A 16,981-nucleotide genomic window follows, 5' to 3' on the forward strand; every position below is an offset into this window, starting at 1 on the left:
GCAAGACGGAAAACCCGCTAGACAAAAGGGTTTTCCATTTTGGAGGCGCTTCGCAAAACAGATTTCCCTATGGGCTTGCTTCGCAAGACGAAATGTCTTGCGAGTTCCTGCGGGGTTTCCCCCCTTCCCCCCCTTTTCCTAAGCCGCTAAGCCACTTATCAGCTGATCCGCTAAAAGCCACTAAACTGCTAATAGCGCTAATCCGCTAAACTGTCAATGGGCTTGCTTTGCAAGACGAAAAAACCGCTATACGAAGAGCCTCACAGAACGGATTAATTTCGTCTTGCGAGGCACCACTGTAGTGCTTCTTCTTAAGTTCTTCTGTTCCAGGTCATCTGGCTACTTTTAATTACTGCTTTATTTATGATGTGTCTTATTCTATATTTTGTAGATTGCTTAGTGATCTAGGATTGGGGACCACTTATAACTATTGCAAATTATATCTGGAAATGGCCACAAGCTCACTGGTAGAGCATCGGCTTTACAAGAAGTGCTCAGCCACACCTGCAGGTAGACATCCCTGCCTGAAACCCACAGAGAGCTGCTACCAGTCAGTGTAGGCAATACTGAACTAGATGGGCCTATCCTCTGCCTCGGGATCAAGCAGGTTTGTTTTTCCTTTTTTATTCTGACTGGCCCTGTGCTGGAATAAGTGGACCTCGGATCTGATCTTTGGGAAGCCTGCAAATAGGACCTGAGCACTACAAGTTCTTCTCTGTCATAAAAAAACATAAGATTTATATATTATTATTAGTAGTATTAGTATTATTAAATTTATATACTATCCTTTGTGTGTGTGTGTGTCTATAGGACGTGTGGAACCCGAATTGGCCTCCACAGTCACTTACGGACTCACTGTTAAGACCGTGTTCACGGAAGACAATCTTACTTGTCTACGATTGATCGCCAAAGACAGACATAGGCAAACTTGACTCCCATCATCCCTAGCTAACAAAACCAGTGGTCAGGGATGATGGGAGTTGTAGTCCCAAAACATCTGGAGGGCTGAGTTTGACTATGCCTGGCCAAAGAAAATCTCTCTCTCTCTCGCGCGCGCTCTCTCTCTCCATCTCTCTCTCTCTCCCCCCCCCCACATACAGTTTGAGCTATCGTTATGCTACCGACGTTGCGATGGAAATCTTATCAAATAAATAAAGAGTCGTCATCAAGCGACAAGGGCGTGAGCAACCACCCGTTGCCGCCCAGGTTTGCCAAGGGCACACAGTAAGCCTGCACTGATTTGCAGTGTTGGGTAGAAAGACTTTCTATCATCAGACGTCAAAGAAATAAACAACTATCGGACTTTTAGAAGACATCCGAAGGCAGCCCTGTTTAGGGAAGCTTTTAATATTTGAAGAATCATTGTATTTTAATATTCTGCTGGAAGCCGCCCAGAGTGGCTGGGGAAACCCAGCCAGATGGGTAGGGTAGAAATAATAAATTATTATTATTATTATTATTATTATTATTATTATTATTATTAATATTATTATTACTACTACTACTACTACTATTATTATTACTTAATTCGTTCCAGAGGTCCGTTCTTAACCTGGAACTGTTCTTAACCTGAAGCACCACTTTAGCTAATGGGGCCTCCTGCTGCCACCATGCCGCTGGAGCACAATTTCTGTTCTCATCCTGAAGCAAAGTTCATAACCCGAGGTATTATTTCTGGGTTAGTGGAGTCTGTAACCTGAAGCATCTGTAACCTGAAGCGTATGTAACCTGAGGTATCATTGTATTCAGAAGCTTGGCTGCCTCCAGCCGTTCCGGCCGAGCATAGCCGTCACTGTAGTCCAGAACATCTTGGGGGCACCAGGTTAGGGAAGGCTGCTATAGAGGCCCACCTGCTGCCTGCCTTAATGCATTTTAAAGAATCTATTTATTTTTCCACAGGCTTTTAAAAGACAATGATTTCCCAGCCTGTGTTATGCTTAACGCCGGGGCTGTTTTATTCTCTGACATTTTTCCAGAGTCGCATGAACTGCTGCTTGCAAAACATTATAATTATTATTACAGTGGTACCTCGGGTTAAGTACTTAATTCGTTCTGGAGGTCCGTACTTAACCTGAAACTGTTCTTAACCTGAAGCACCACTTTCGCTAATGGGGCCTCCTGCTGCCGCTGCGCCACCAGAGCCTGATTTCTGTTCTCATCCTGAAGCAAAGTTCTTAACCTGAAGCACTATTTCTGGGTTAGCGGAGTCTGTAACCTGAAGCGTATGTAACCTGAGGTACCACTGTATTATTATTATTAAGCTTTTGTTGGTTATACCTTGATTGTTTCAGTGACGGTTTATAACACGGTGCTGTTGCTGATGTTAAAATATCGGGTAACGTCGCACAGAGAATTGCACTTGTTGGGAGACTTGTAGATAGGGGGAATAAAATAAATAATGACCCTTAGCAACCCGTGCGTAAGAGGCAGAGCTTAGCACCCGGCGGAAGCGACGTGGCAATATTAATATATTTTCCATTGCTTAGGTTACTGTGTGCGCTGATTGTATTGCCGGCTTGGATTCAAGCCAAAGGTCCGTGTAGCCTGCCATTTTGGAGACTCGGTGCCTCTGAGTGACCCAGCAGACGTCATAGCAGAGACACTCACCTACCCTTGTCGCTAGTCCCCAAGGATTGGCTTTTAGCGGTACGACAGGGCTTCCATTTTAGATCTCATCATGGTGACCACAGTTTATCTGCCCCTGAGGAAATTTATCTAATCTTTCTGCAGAACTATTGATAGGAGCAGCTATGACTGCATCCTCTTTTGGGTAGTTCCAAGTTAAGTACAAGTCACGTGAAGTGTTTCATTTTGTTAGCCAATCTTCGTGCTGCCCTCAGTTCTAGAGAGACACACAGATTTATTTTTTATCTCTCAAGTTGATTTCCATTGTGTTCCGTAAGAGTTACTCCCAAGCAAGTGTCCACTGAATTATGATCTTAGGCTTTTAAAAAAGAGACTTCTGTTTGAGTACATTATGCGCAGAATGGCATAATAATAATAATAATAATAATAATAATAATAATAATAATAATATATTATTTATACCCCCGTCCATCTGGCTGGGTTTCCCCAGCCACTCTAGACGGCTCCCAACTATCCTATCTAAAAGTCAAATAGTTGTTTATTTCCTTGACATCTGAAGGGAGGGTGTTCTACAAGGCGGGTGCCACTACCAAGAAGGCCCTCTGCCTAGTTCCCTGTAACCTCATTTCTCGCAGGGAGGGAACCACCAAAAGGCCCTCGGACCTCAGTGTCCAGGCTGAACGATGGGGGTGGAGATGCTCCTTCAGATGTACTGGGCCTTTGAGGCCGTTTAGGGCTTTAAAGCTCAGCACCAACACTTTGAATTGTGCTCGGAAACGTACTGGGAGCTGATGTAGGTCTTTCAGGACCGGTGTTATATGGTCTCGGCGGCCGCTCCCAGTCCCCACCCAGTCTAGCTGCCAGAATGAATGCTTTTGGGAGCAATCCTGGCCACCCGTGCATTGTTGAGAGAGCGCAAGGAACTACAGTGATACCTTGGGTTACATACGCTTCAGGTTACATGCGCTTCAGGTTACAGACTCCGCTCACCCAGAAATAGTACCTTGGGTTAAGAACTTTGCTTCAGGATGAGAACAGAAATCGTGCTCCGGTGGCAGCAGGAGGCCCCATTAGCTAAAGTGGTGCTTCAGGTTAAGAACAGTTTCAGGTTAAGTACGGAACGAATTAAGTTCTTAACCCGAGGTACCACTGTAAGTGGGCCACGTAGCAGCAGTGGACAGGAGAGAAAGCAAAAAAGGCACGTTCGGCCAACAGAGGGCTATGCACTGCACTGCTTTTACTCCCAAACACAGGGTGTTATATATATATTTTAGGGGTGGGGGACGGACACAAGTATTGTCCCTGCCTAGAATTACAACAGGAACCAGCTATCACCCAAAGTGCATGGGCAACAGAGCTCAGGATCTGAAGTGCTGGCAAGCTTCTGCTAACCCAAACCGTAGGACCTATGTTGGCATTGAAGAAACCCAGCCTGTCCCCTCCATAAGGGCCACCTTGTGCCCCCTTTGGAGGCAGAGAGGGAATTAAAGCTCAGCAGTATAGATTGCATGCTTTGCAGGGCTCCATCACCAGCATCTGGGAAGAACTCCTTCCCAAAACCCTGGGAAGCTGATGTCAGTCACCGCAGAGTAGACAACATGCAGCCATTTTAGAAACTGGCGCCGCGACCTAGCCGACACCTGGTCGGAGGCAGGAGGCTGAGGAGCAACGTGTTGGGATTATAAGCTTCTTTGCTCAGTAATTAAATTTAATTAAAAACGAAAGAAATACGACACTGGGTTTTCCTTTTCTCCCACCTCCAAAACCCTGCAATCGCAGTTTTAATTTATATTGCTGCAACGTCAGGGAGGTGAGGGAGGAAGCACGGAATATGGAATTGACGGCAAAGTTTTCCAACCGCAAAAAAGGTGGCTTTGAGATAGGCATTTGCAGGAACGGCAGGAGAAAATGGCTCTTTTTGGGATACGGGACCAAGACGATATTGGTACACGCTGCGTCGGCTTAAGAGAAAGCTGGTTTTTTGAAAGACCCAGTTCCCGTTTTTGGAATGTAAAGTACTAAGGCGGCCTGGGCCCTTAGGTGCTGCGATAGACCTGGTTGGAGGCTTCCTTTAGAAAACTTTACAGACTATAACCATAAAACGACGGCCATAAAAACGGCGAGGTAAACACCCATGGGGGGTTGGAGACGTCATTTGGCCCATAATCAGAGGTTGTAAATAAACGGTTGGATGCCAGGTGGTAAGAACAGAGCTGGGTGACCCATGGCTTCCGTGCCCTTCCAGTGGCACCCGGGGTAGAGCCATGGTGATGCCGTGGCCGACCACATGCCTTGCATGTAGAAGGTTCAATCCCCAATCTCTGGGAAGGATTCTGTGTCCGAAACCTTGGAGAGGCACAGCCAGTCCTCTGAGCTGGACAGGCCCATGCATTGACCAGATAGAACGCAGCAAGCTTTTGTTTCATTTTGACTGGCCATAGCTAGGCCAGAACTCTGGAATAATGGGGTCCGATCTAGGAAGGCAACTCTTAACATCCCTAGGAACACGAGAAGAACCTCCTGGGTCAAGCTGGTGGTGGCCCAGCAGACTGTTCTCACAGTGACCCAGCCATATCCCACAAGCAGGCCCTGGGTGTGAAAACTACTCTCCCCCCTTGGGATTCCCAGAAACTGGTATTATTCGGAAGTTTTATTGCCCCCAACAGTGGAAGAAAAACGTAGCCACTAGTAGCTCCATGGATAGTCTTACGCTCCATGGATTTGCCTAACCCTGTTTTAGAGGCACCCAATGTGGGGTCTACCACTGCCCCTTCTAAGAGTGAATTCTACATGTTACTGAATTCCACAAGGCTGAACTGCTGAACTAAATTATACCGCCTGCTATTTTTCCTTCCTTTTAAGTTGTCGACAGGTAGAATACGCCGTCTCTGTCTGCCTAGTAGAGATGCCTGGGACAGTTCCTTATAACAACAGGAGTTTTGAGCGGCATATTCTGGTAAAGGAAGTATATCGCCCAACACCCTGGAAGCACACAAGAGAGTTCTCAAGATTGCAGTAGAGCCGGGTCTCACAATTAACGTTATATCTCATGCATGTCCTAAATAGAGCAGCCACAGTTGCTTCTTTTAAACCCTACTCCATTCCCAAGTTATTCCCAAAGGCATCCATTCCCAAGTTATTCCCAAGTTGTTGGGGTTTCCCCCCCGCTATTTGGCACCTACCTCCGTGGGTTCGTTGTAGTATGAAGTCCATTCGGAAATGTCGTGCGATTCCATCTTGACAGAGCCCAGCATTCCAAAATCCCAGTAAGAAAAGGGGGGGGAAGGGAATCTTGCGAGCGCACACTATTTTTTTATATATTTAAAAAAAATCCTGGAATTGTTTTCTTTGCGGGGTTTAGTTATTGCTATTCTTTGTCTTCTCAAAAAAAATATAGGTTCTTTCTGAAATCCACCCACCAAAGAGAGCGGTGACTGAGTCTGGTGCCGAATTAACTGTCCGCCTCCTCCTTTCGCCTCCCCTGAAAATGCACAGGGGCACTTTGGGAGCAGAGGTAAAGGAATCAACAGGCTTCCATGGCGTAGGGCAAAGTGAGACGATCCCTCCAATATTGGGGCATCGAGCCCCTTGCTTCCTCCTGCGGGATGTTTCCGTGACACGTTTGCTGACCGTTGCCGTGTAGACCTGAACTGCTGCGTGTCCTCAGCTTGTCTCCAAGTAGATGAAGGGCTGTTCCTCTGGACAGAACCAAGTCTTTATAAAGCCAGGCTTTTGCTCCCAATACTCCACCCGCTGGATGGCAATCAGAGTGTTCTTACCTGAGGTTTATCCCAGCCGGCCGGGCCAGGTTACCTCTGCCACCTTGTGGAAGAGAGGAGTTAGGAAAGAAAGCTGGCCGCCAAGTGGGTATCACACAGCAGAGGCTCTTGTGGGTTAAATGACACTCAGGCTGCATGGGCAGGGATGGCTGAGGTTGGCGACTGAGGCCTGGGCAGTAAGACAGGCAAAGGGCACAGTTCGCACCCACAGCCGTCAGAAGCAGAGGGAGAACATTTGCAGTTTGTACGCTCTGCTGTTGGCAGGTTAAGAGGACTCACTCTTGTTAGATGCTTTCCCCAGTCCTGGAGCTGGTATGTTCAAGGGAAACTTTGCGTTTTCGTTTTGAGTGGTGAGGGGATTCAGGTTGCCAACTTTAAACTAGGCCTTGCAGCTGTTCCTTAAGCAGTAGTTCTGTGTACAGGGAAAATATTTGCCTCTGTAGCGTGAAGAGCTTCTAAATACCTGCAACAAGTGGCCGGTGTTAAAAACACAAGGTTTCCCGGGATCGGTCGGCAATCCAATAATAATAATAATAATAATAATAATAATATATTTATATCCCGCCCATCTGGCTGGGCCTCCCCAGCAACTATGGGCGGTTTCCAACAAAATATTAAAATACAGTAACGCATCAAACATTAAAAGCTTCCCTAAACTGGGCTGCCTTCAGATGTCTTCTAAATTTCTGGTAGTTGTTCTTCTCTTTGACATCTGGTGGGAGGGCGTTCCACAGGGTGGGTGCCACCACCGAGAAGGCCCTCTGCCTGGTTCCCTGTAACTTGGCTTCTCACAGTGAGGGAACCGCCAGAAGGCCCTTGGCGCTGGACCTCAGTGTATGGATAGAACGATGGGGGTGGAGATGCTCCTTCAGATATCCTGGACCAAGGCTGTTTAGGGCTTTAAAGGGCAGCACCAACACTTTGAATTGTGCTCGGAAACGTACTGGGAGCCAATGTAGGACTTTCAAGACCGGTGTTATATGGTCTCAGTGGCCACTCGCAGTCACCAGTCTAGCTGCCGCGTTCTGGATTAATTGCAGTTTCCAGGTCACCTTCAAAGGTAGCCCCACGTAGAGCGCATTGCAGTAGTCTAAGCGGGAGATAACCGGAGCGTGCACCACTCTGGTGAGGCAGTCCGCAGGCAAATAGGGTCTCAGCCTGTGTACCAGATGGAGCTGGTAAACAGCTACCCTGGACACAGATTTGACCTGTGCCTCCATGGACAGCTGTGAGTCCATGGACAGCTGCGCCATAAAAGAGTTTCTCCCTCCTTGATTTTTTTGGGGAACCACATGTGATTATTTCTCAAGGGCAGCTACATTTCTGGCCCATTCCAACAAGAAAGAAAAATGGGAGGCATTTTAAAAAAGCCAGGATGGCTGCATAAGGAGTTTACAGGTGAGCTGGTACAGTGGTGCCCCGCAAGACGAACGCCTCGCAAGACGGAAAACCCACTAGACGAAAGGGTTTTCCGTTTTGGAGGCGCTTCGCAAAACGAATTTCCCTATGGGCTTGCTTCGCAAGACGAAAATGTCTTGCGCGTTCCTGCGGGGTCCCCCCCCTTTTTTCTAAGCAGCTAAGCCGCTTATCAGCTGATCCGCTAAGCTGATAAGCCGCTAAAAGCCGCTAGACCGCTAATAGCGCTAATCCGCTAAGCTGTCAATGGGCTTGCTTCGCAAGACGAAAAAACCACTATACGAAGAGCCTCACGGAACGGATTAATTTTGTCTTGTGAGGCACCACTGTACTTAAGAAGGGCACGTATAAGAAATGGAAGAAAGGGGAAATCACAAAGGAAGAGTATACATGAGTAGGCTACAGCTGCAGGGATAAAGTCAGACATACCAAAGCTCAGAATGAGCTCAGGCTTAGAGAGGTTGGAAATAAGGTTTATTTGGCTCTGTTCGAAGCAAGAGGGAGAACATGCAAGTAGGTCCTCTGCGGAGAAGAAGGAGAATTGCTGTTAGGTGATAAAGAGAAGGCAGATGTTATGTACTGAAGTTCTCACCCTGGGCCAGCAGGGAGATACTGTAGATAGTTTTCACTCAGGTCCACATATGCAAATAAGGGAATGAAAGTGACGTTCAATGATTGGATAGTTACAGAAAGTTGCTACAGTTGCGTTGTACTGGAGCTCTATATAAGCAGGCTGGATGAATCCTTCAGTTCAGTTCTGGCCTGTGAATAAACAAGAGCTGTTTGAAGAATCGCTGTGTTGTCTGATATGTTCACCCACAACTTAACACTGGAGCTGCTCAACACCTACTTTGTCTCTCCCTCCACTCAACAGGAAAGCATTGCCCCGCCTGGTGATGACAGAATAAATGATGGAAGGAGGGAGCTGCAGGCCAAGACTGGTTGGGACTGAACCTGGGAGCTTCCACATATAGAGCCATTGCTCTGCCACTGAGCTACAGTCCTGCCCCACTCCCAGCTCCCCTTTACCATGAGGGGACACATTTTGCAGGGTATATAAGTAGGATAGCTGCACAGAGTTCAGGAGACAAGCAGGCTGTGTGTCTGGTCGAGGTGCTCCTGGGCCGGGGCCGGGCTGACTTATCAGGCAATGGATGTGTTTGTGAGTGTGTTTGTGTGAAGGGAAGAGTCGTTCATGTAATGACTCCCGTATCCAGCAGCAGTCTGGACACAGAGGCTGCAGCAACACCTGATTGATTGAGGTTTTTTTTGTTTTTGTTTTTTTTTAGAGCACAATTTTTATTAATTTAAAAAGACTACCGGCTTTTGGTACAGTTCCATGCAGTAGCTTCAATACAGGTGCACAGCAACACACAATGTCATAAAGAACAAAGTTTAGTCAGTTAAAGGGAAAGATTGCAGGGGAGGGTTGTGGGTTTTTTTTTTTTTTTGTTTCTTGCAAGAGTAAGAAGAAAGCAAGATGAACTAGGGAATGTATCAAGTTGTTTAAATCAGTGTTTCCCAACCTTGGGCCTCCAGCTGCTTTTGAACTACAATTCCCATCATCCCTGACCACTGGTCTTGCTAGCTAGGGATGATGGGAGTTGTAGTCCAAAAACAGCTGGAGGCCCAAGGTTGGGAAACACTGGTTTAAATCACAGTTCTCCAGAGCTTTTGCTTTAGTTTAAACAAAATTTAGGCAACCATACATTGTGACATTGTTACGGAAAATAAGGGAAAACACTATGGAAAACACTTGTTGAAAATTCTGACTGGAACCGATTGATTGAGTTGATGGACCTGTTGCATTTATCACTCAGCTTTGTTCCATGGAGCGTAAGAAGTCGTCGAGAGCCAGTGTGGTGTAGTGGTTAAGAGCGGTGGACTCATAATCTGGTGAACCGGGTTCGTGTCTCCGCTCCTCCACATGCAGCTGCTGGGTAACCTTGGGCCAGTCACACTTCTCTGAAGTCTCTCAGCCCCACTCACCTCACAGAGTGTTTGTTGTGGGGAAGGAAGGGAAAGGAGATTGTTAGCCGCTTTGAGACTCCTGAAGGGGAGTGAAAGGCGGGATATCATAGAATCATAGAATAGAATCATAGAATCCTAGAGTTGGAAGAGACCACAAGGGCCATCGAGTCCAACCCCCTGCCAAGCAGGAAACACCATCAGAGCACTCCTGACATATGGTTGTCAAGCCTCTGCTTAAAGACCTCCAAAGAAGGAGACTCCACCACACTCCTTGGCAGCAAATTCCACTGTCAAACAGCTCTTACTGTCAGGAAGTTCCACCTAATGTTTAGGTGGAATCTTCTTTCTTGTAGTTTGGATCCATTGCTCCGTGTCCGCTTCTCTGGAGCAGCAGAAAACAACCTTTCTCCCTCCTCTATATTTGAACATGGCTATCATATCACCCCTTAACCTCCTCTTCTCCAGGCTAAACATGCTCAGCTCCCTTAGCCGTTCCTCATAAGGCATCGTTTCCAGGCCTTTGACCATTTTGGTTGCCCTCCTCTGGACACGTTCCAGTTTGTCAGTGTCCTTCTTGAACTGCGGTGCCCAGAACTGGATATCAAATCCAAACTCCTCTTCTTCTTCTTCTTCTTCTTCTTCTTCTTCTTCTTCTTCTTCTTCTTCTTCTTCTTCTTCTTCTTCTTCATAGTTCTTGTCTTCCCCCATGTTATCCTCGCAACAATCCTGTGAGGGAGGTTTGGCTAAGAGTGAGCGTGGTGTCGTGGTTAGAGCAGAGGTTCCCAAATGGTGTGTCGTGACACATTAGTGTGTTGTGGGTGTGTTGTGTGAACGCTCTCCATACTCCTCCCAGGGCTGGAAAGGGGTTAGTTTAACCTCCGATTTGCTGGTAAAACTGAGTTACTGTGTCGTGAAATGATGGGTGTCTAAAAAGCGTGCCTGCAAAGGTTGGAAAGCTCTGGGTTAGAGTGTCAGACTAGGACCTGGGAGGTGATTTCCAAAAGATCAAGGGGCATATGCAGCTACAAGTCCACATGTGTGGAGGAGCCCAGTTTCCCCACTAAAAACACCCCAAAACTATCGATAGCCTTATGTCCATCGACAACAAAAACGGATCTTGAAAATGCAACACCAAGCATTTGGGGAAATTTTGGCTCATCAAATTCCGGCCTGCATTGACACCCCAGGCTGCTTCTCCCCCTTAAAACCCAGCTCAAAACCCATATCTCAGCCTTCACCCGAACTAGACATCTATTCAATGACCATACAAAGTCATCACATACAGAGGTGAGCCATTGGTCCAAATAGGCTGGTACTGTATTTTCTACTCTGTGACTGCTGGTAGCTCCAAGAGATCACAACTGGAGTTTTTTTTCCTGATCTGGTAACTGAAATCCTTTAACTGGGGTGGTGTTTGGGTTCTTTTGGATGTGAAAACTTTGGCTCCCTCTCAAGATTCCATAGAGCCTGAATTGTGTGCAAATCTGCGTTTGCTTGTATTAATCTCTTTGTTCCATTTTCCTTTTCTACTGACCCCCTCTTCTCTTTCTCCCACCCCTGTCTAAATTTAGATTGTAAGTTCCTTGTGGCAGGGACTAGACTTTTGCCTTTGGTACCCTGTAAAGCTCCATAGAAGGGACGCGGGTGGCGCTGTGGGTTAAACCACAGAGCCTAGGACTTGCCGATCAGAAGGTCGGCAGTTTGAATCCCTGCGACGGGGTGAGCTCCCGTTGCTTGGTCCCTGCTCCTGCCCACCTAGCAGTTCGAAAGCATGTCAAAGTGCAAGTAGATAAATAGGTACCACTCTGGCGGGAAGGTAAACGGCGTTTCCGTGCACTGCTCTGTTTCGCCAGAAGCGGCTTAGTCATGCTGGCCACATGACCCGGAAGCTGTACGCCGGCTCCCTCAGCCAATAAAGCGAGATGAGCGCCGCAACCCCAGAGTCGGCCACAACTGGACCTAACGGTCAGGGGTCCCTTTACCTTTACCTTTACCTTTACCTTTAAGGCTCCATATACACAGATGAAACTGGCTGGTTAGTTCACAGTATGTAAAATTCTGCTTTCAGTAGATGGAATTCTGCTTCACCCCCTTTATTCATTCAACCTTTTATTTATTTATTATTGTTTTTTATTAAATATTTTATTGGGTTACAAAAGCACATACATCACCTCGATTTTCAGATCATGAAATCCTTCCTGCAGATCAGCTGTAATTGATGTGAGACTTTAACGTCTCGCATTACAGCCATTTACAGATAGGTAGCCGTGTTGGTCTGCCATAGTCAAAACAAAACAAATTCCTTCCAGTAGCACCTTAAAGACCAACTAAGTCAGTTCTTGGTATGAGCTTTCGTGTGCATGCACACTTCTTCAGAAGAAGTATCTGAAGAAGTGTGCATGCACACGAAAGCTCATACCAAGAACTGACTTAGTTGGTCTTTAAGGTGCTACTGGAAGGAATTTGTTTTGTTTTGATTACAGCCATTGTTATCTGCGATTGTTGCTGTCATATTATCATGGAGGAGCCGAATGATGTTCAAAGAACAGTCACAGCGTAAGGTTGGGGGGAGAAGAGAGGATTCACCTTCCTTTTCCGTCTTAAAGTGGATGAGCACTTTAATCTACTTTAAATATTCAAATCACTTCGGGTATGCATGTGTTAATTGGCTTATCCATCCCAGAATGTCTGTGTTATAATCTACTGCTTTTTTGTGTGAATGGCAGTGCTCAGGGACGGGATTATCACCACCCCGCTTTTCTGCATTTTGCTTCCTCCCGATTTCCTCATAAAGAATTGTTTTGCTGGATCAGGCCTGTGACCAATCTAATCCAGCATCCTGTTTTCACAGTGGCCAGCCATATGCCTGTAGGAAACCAGTAAGCAGAATTTGAACACAGGACCAACTCTCCCCTCCTGTGATTTCTAACACCTGGGATTCAAAAGCATTGCTGCCGCCATTTGCAGAGACTGAGCGTCATCATTGGGGTTCAAAGCCACCCATAGCTCTCTCCTCCATGAATTTCTCCAGTCCTGTTTTAAAACCAAGGATACTCAGGTCTGGTTTTCCTGTGTGCCTGATTGAGATGCAGTTCATTTTTAGCCTTTTCGTCTTTCTTTTCATAGATGGCCTCAGGTTGCCTCAGTAGCCTAGAGTGCCTTCCATCAGCTTCGGTTGGTGGCCCAGCTACGCCCCTATCTGGACAGGGATAGCCTCAATACTCTGGTAACCGCAAGGTTAGATTACTGCAACTCTTTATACGTAGGGCTGCCTCTGAAGACGGTTCAGAAACTTCAGCCGGTGCAGAATTCAGTGACCAGGTCGCTCACCGGAGCAAGACGGTTTGAACATACGACGCCAATCCTGGTCCGACTGCACTGGCCGCCAATTAGTTTCCGGTCCCAATTCAAAGTGCTGGTTTTGACCAGTAAAGCCTTAAATGGCTCAGGACCGCAATACCTCAAGGACCGCCTCTTTCCATATCATAGAATCATAGAATCATAGAGTTGGAAGAGACCACAAGGGCCATCGAGTCCAACCCCCTGCCAAGCAGGAAACACCATCAGAGCACTCCTGACATATGGTTGTCAAGCCTCTGCTTAAAGACCTCCAAAGAAGGAGACTCCACCACACTCCTTGGCAGCAAATTCCACTGTCGAACAGCTCTTACTGTCAGGAAGTTCTTCCTAATGTTTAGGTGGAATGTTTTTTCTTGTAGTTTGGAACCATTGCTCCGTGTCCGCTTCTCTGGAGCAGCAGAAAACAACCTTTCTCCCTCCTCTATGTGACATCCTTTTATATATTTGAACATGGCTATCATATCACCCCTTAACCTCCTCTTCTCCAGGCTAAACATGCCCAGCTCCCTTAGCCGTTCCTCATAAGGCATCGTTTCCAGGCCTTTGACCATTTTGGTTGCCCTCCTCTGGACATGTTCCAGTTTGTCAGTGTCCTTCTTGAACTGTGGTGCCCAGAACTGGACACAGTACTCCAAGTGAGGTCTGACCAGAGCAGAATACAGTGGCACTATTACTTCCCTTGATCTAGATGCTATACTCCTATTGATGCAGCCCAGAATTGCATTGGCTTTTTTAGCTGCCGCGTCACACTGTTGGCTCATGTCAAGTTTGTGGTCAACCAAGACTCCTAGATCCTTTTCACATGTACTGCTCTCAAGCCAGGTGTCACTCATCTTGTATTTGGGTGACATGAACCTCCCTGAACCCTGAACTCATCTTCTGAGGCCCTCCTTCGCGTGCCTCCTCCGTGAGAGGTCCAGAGAGTGGCCACACGAGAAGGGGCCTTCTCTGCAGTGGCTCCCCATCTGTGGAATGCTCTTCCCAGAGAAGTTCGCCTGGCGCCTTCATTATACACCTTTAGGTGCCAGGCAAAAACGTTCCTTTTTAAGCAGGCCTTTGGTTGATCTGATTTACAGCCTTTTAAAATGTGGTTTTTGCGGTGGTGGGGCTAATGGGTTGTTGTTTTTATTTTTATTATGTATTTTGTGGTTTTATATCTTCATTTTATTCTGTGAACCGCCCTGAGACCCCCGGGTATAGGGCGGTATATAAGCTCCATAAATAATAAACAAACAACAACAACAGATGCTCCTATCCACAGCAGCTGGCAGCCCTTGGTGGACTGTTTCCTTGTTGTGCTGTCCATCTCCTTCCCATAATCCCTTGGGCATGTGCACAGGTATTTCTGTACCTGTGCCCCCCCCGAAGTGTCCAAGACCAAATGCCACCAGATTGTCGTCGTTTAGTTTCTGTTAAGCCAATGGAGGTGTTGCACCAGGGGTGTCGCTGAAGGGTAAGCCAACCAATAGCTGCTAGGCAAAGGGCCTCTGTTCTTCCTTCACTTTTCTAGTTGCTGAAAATCACAGGGGAGATTTGCACTCACAGAATTTCCTTTTGGGGTGGGGGTTGGGGGCAGCTGGTTGGCCACTGTGAGAACAAGATGCTAGACTAGGGTGGTCCGATCGAGCTCCAGGGCTCTTCTTCAGATGGGACACGTAGCCGTGCTAAAATTCTGATAAAAGTCACCTTGCAGAAGACCGCGCTATTGATATTTGAAGTCCTAATGTACGTACATGGGACACAGGTGGCGCTGTGGTCTAAACCACAGAGCCTAGGACTTGCTTATCAGAAGGTCGGCGGTTCGAATCCCCGTGAAGGGGTGAACTCCCGTTGCTCGGTCCCTGCTCCTGCCAACCTAGCAGTTGGAAAGCACGTCAAAGTGCAAGTAGATAAATAGGTACCGCTCCGGCGGGAAGGTAAACGGCGTTTCCGTGTGCTGCTCTGGTTCGCCAGAAGCGGCTTAGTCATGCTGGCCACATGACCCGGAAGCTGTCTGTGGACAAACGCTGGCTCCCTCGGCCTATAGAGCGAGATGAGCGCCGCAACCCCAGTCATCCATGACTGGACCTAACAGTCAGGGGTACCTTTAGGTAAAGGTAAAGGGACCCCTGTGTTGAATGGTCACTTTAAAATGTGAAGGTTCATTACTGTTTCACAAGTTGTGTATGTCTATAAGAGCCAGGGCCAAGGCAGAAAACGAGACTCAGTTTTACAGCTGTGAAACATAGCAGGTGCTGCTGAGTTGTATTGATTAAGCTGTGTCAGCAATTGGGTGTAGTATATAAGGAGCAGCACCTAGCTCTCCCATTACCCTGGGGGATGGGTTGGTGGTTTGGTCTGGTTTGTTGTTGATGTATTTAGTGTATAAGGAGTTTTTGTTTTTAAAACCTTGTTTAAGTTATTTTTGAGTCCCTTTTTAATGCATGGTCTCCCCAGCAGGCTCTCTGCAGCGCTGCTGAACTGTAAATAGCCAACACCCTGACCATTAGGTCCAGTCGTGGCCGACTCTGGGGTTGCGGCGCTCATCTCGCTTTATTGGCTGAGGGAGCCGGCGTACAGCTTCCGGGTCATGTGGCCAGCATGACTAAGCCGCTTCTGGTGAACCAGAGCGGCGCACGGAAACGCCGTTTACCTTCCTGCCGGAGTGGTACCTATTTATCTACTTGCACTTTGACGTGCTTTTGAACTGCTAGGTTGGCAGGAGCAGGGACCGAGCAACGGGAGCTCACCCCGTCGCGGGGATTCGAACCGCTGACCTTCTGATCGGCAAGTCCTAGGCTCTGTGGTTTAGCCCATGTACAGCCTCCGAAGTAAAACCCACCCACCCCAATGCTTACAGATCTTGAGAGACTAGCTCCTCCAAACTGGGCTGCTAAAATCCCAGGTTGCCTTGATGTGAAAGCTGGTGGAAACAGACATGTTTCCCTTGGTGTGGAGGCCAGCAGAGACGAAATGGCAAGCTTTGCGCTCAGGTGAGGAGCAAACCGGAGGAGGCGTGTAGAGGTCACCAACCCAGCCACCACCACACATGGCAAACTGCTTATTCCCCCGCCCCCCACAAAAAGGAGCTACTGTGCTTCCACACCAGTTATGATTGTGTGTAACAGGTTGTTTTTAAAGTGTGTTTTCATTATGTCATGTGGACAGCGTGCAAAAACTTGGCACATGTGAGCAGCACAGTATTCCACTATAAATCTGAACCTGGAAGCGCCAGCAATGCATCTGATGAAGTTCACAAAAGCTTGAGCCGTAAGAAGTGTGTTGTTCATCTTCTAGGTAGGAGAAGTGATCAGCATTTTCCAACGTTACACCATCGAGATGGATTTGCGGTGCTGCAGAGGGGTTATTTTGTAGTTATCTTTCCACAAGAGCCGACGTTGATGCCAAAATCCAGCAGCGCCTAAGCCCTGCGAACGCGGCTATGAAGTGCAGGGAAACCAAAATGCTGGTTTACAAAGCTATTGTACAGTGGTACCTCGGGTTACAAACACTTTGGGTTACAGACTCTGCTAACCCGGAAGTAGTACCTAAAAAAAAGTACAGTGGTACCTCGCAAGACGAATGCCTCGTAAGACGAAAAACTCACAAAACGAAAGAGTTTTTCGTTTTTTGAGTTGCTTCGCAAGACGGATTTCCCTATGGGCTTGCTTCGCAAGATGAAAACATCTTGCAAGTTTGTTTCCTTTGTCTTAAAACCGTGCATTCACTTCGAGGAGCAACTCATAGCACGCGGTGTGGTAGCCTTTTTTGAGGTTTTTGAAGACTTTGGTGATTTTTGAAGCTTTTCCAAAGTCCGTGCTTCGCAAGACGAAAAAATCGCAAGATGAAAAAACTCGCGGAACGAATTAACTTCGTCTTGCGAGGCACCA

The 16,981-nt window shown here is 47.2% G+C and overlaps 1 protein-coding gene and 1 long non-coding RNA gene across 2 annotated transcripts in view; one reads left to right on the plus strand and one right to left on the minus strand.

Annotated features, from left to right (window-relative positions):
• The window catches only part of FOXA3 (forkhead box A3), a 32,490-nt gene extending 25,753 nt beyond the window's left edge, over positions 1-6,737 (minus strand). The window contains exon 1 of the mRNA XM_081869286.1: positions 5,769-6,737. Coding sequence (XP_081725412.1) covers positions 5,769-5,840 — 72 coding nt within the window. The 5' untranslated portion in view covers positions 5,841-6,737. The remainder of the gene's footprint in view (positions 1-5,768) is intronic.
• Positions 4,146-5,686, plus strand: LOC309346307. Its single transcript, XR_014158590.1, has 2 exons — positions 4,146-4,531; positions 5,459-5,686. It is a non-coding gene; the product is annotated as an uncharacterized lncRNA (long non-coding RNA).
• Positions 6,738-16,981: the final 10,244 nt, after the last annotated feature.

This window comes from Podarcis erhardii (assembly GCF_964252035.2).
Source record: "Podarcis erhardii genome assembly, chromosome: 7".
NCBI classification, from domain to species: Eukaryota; Metazoa; Chordata; class Lepidosauria; order Squamata; family Lacertidae; genus Podarcis; species Podarcis erhardii.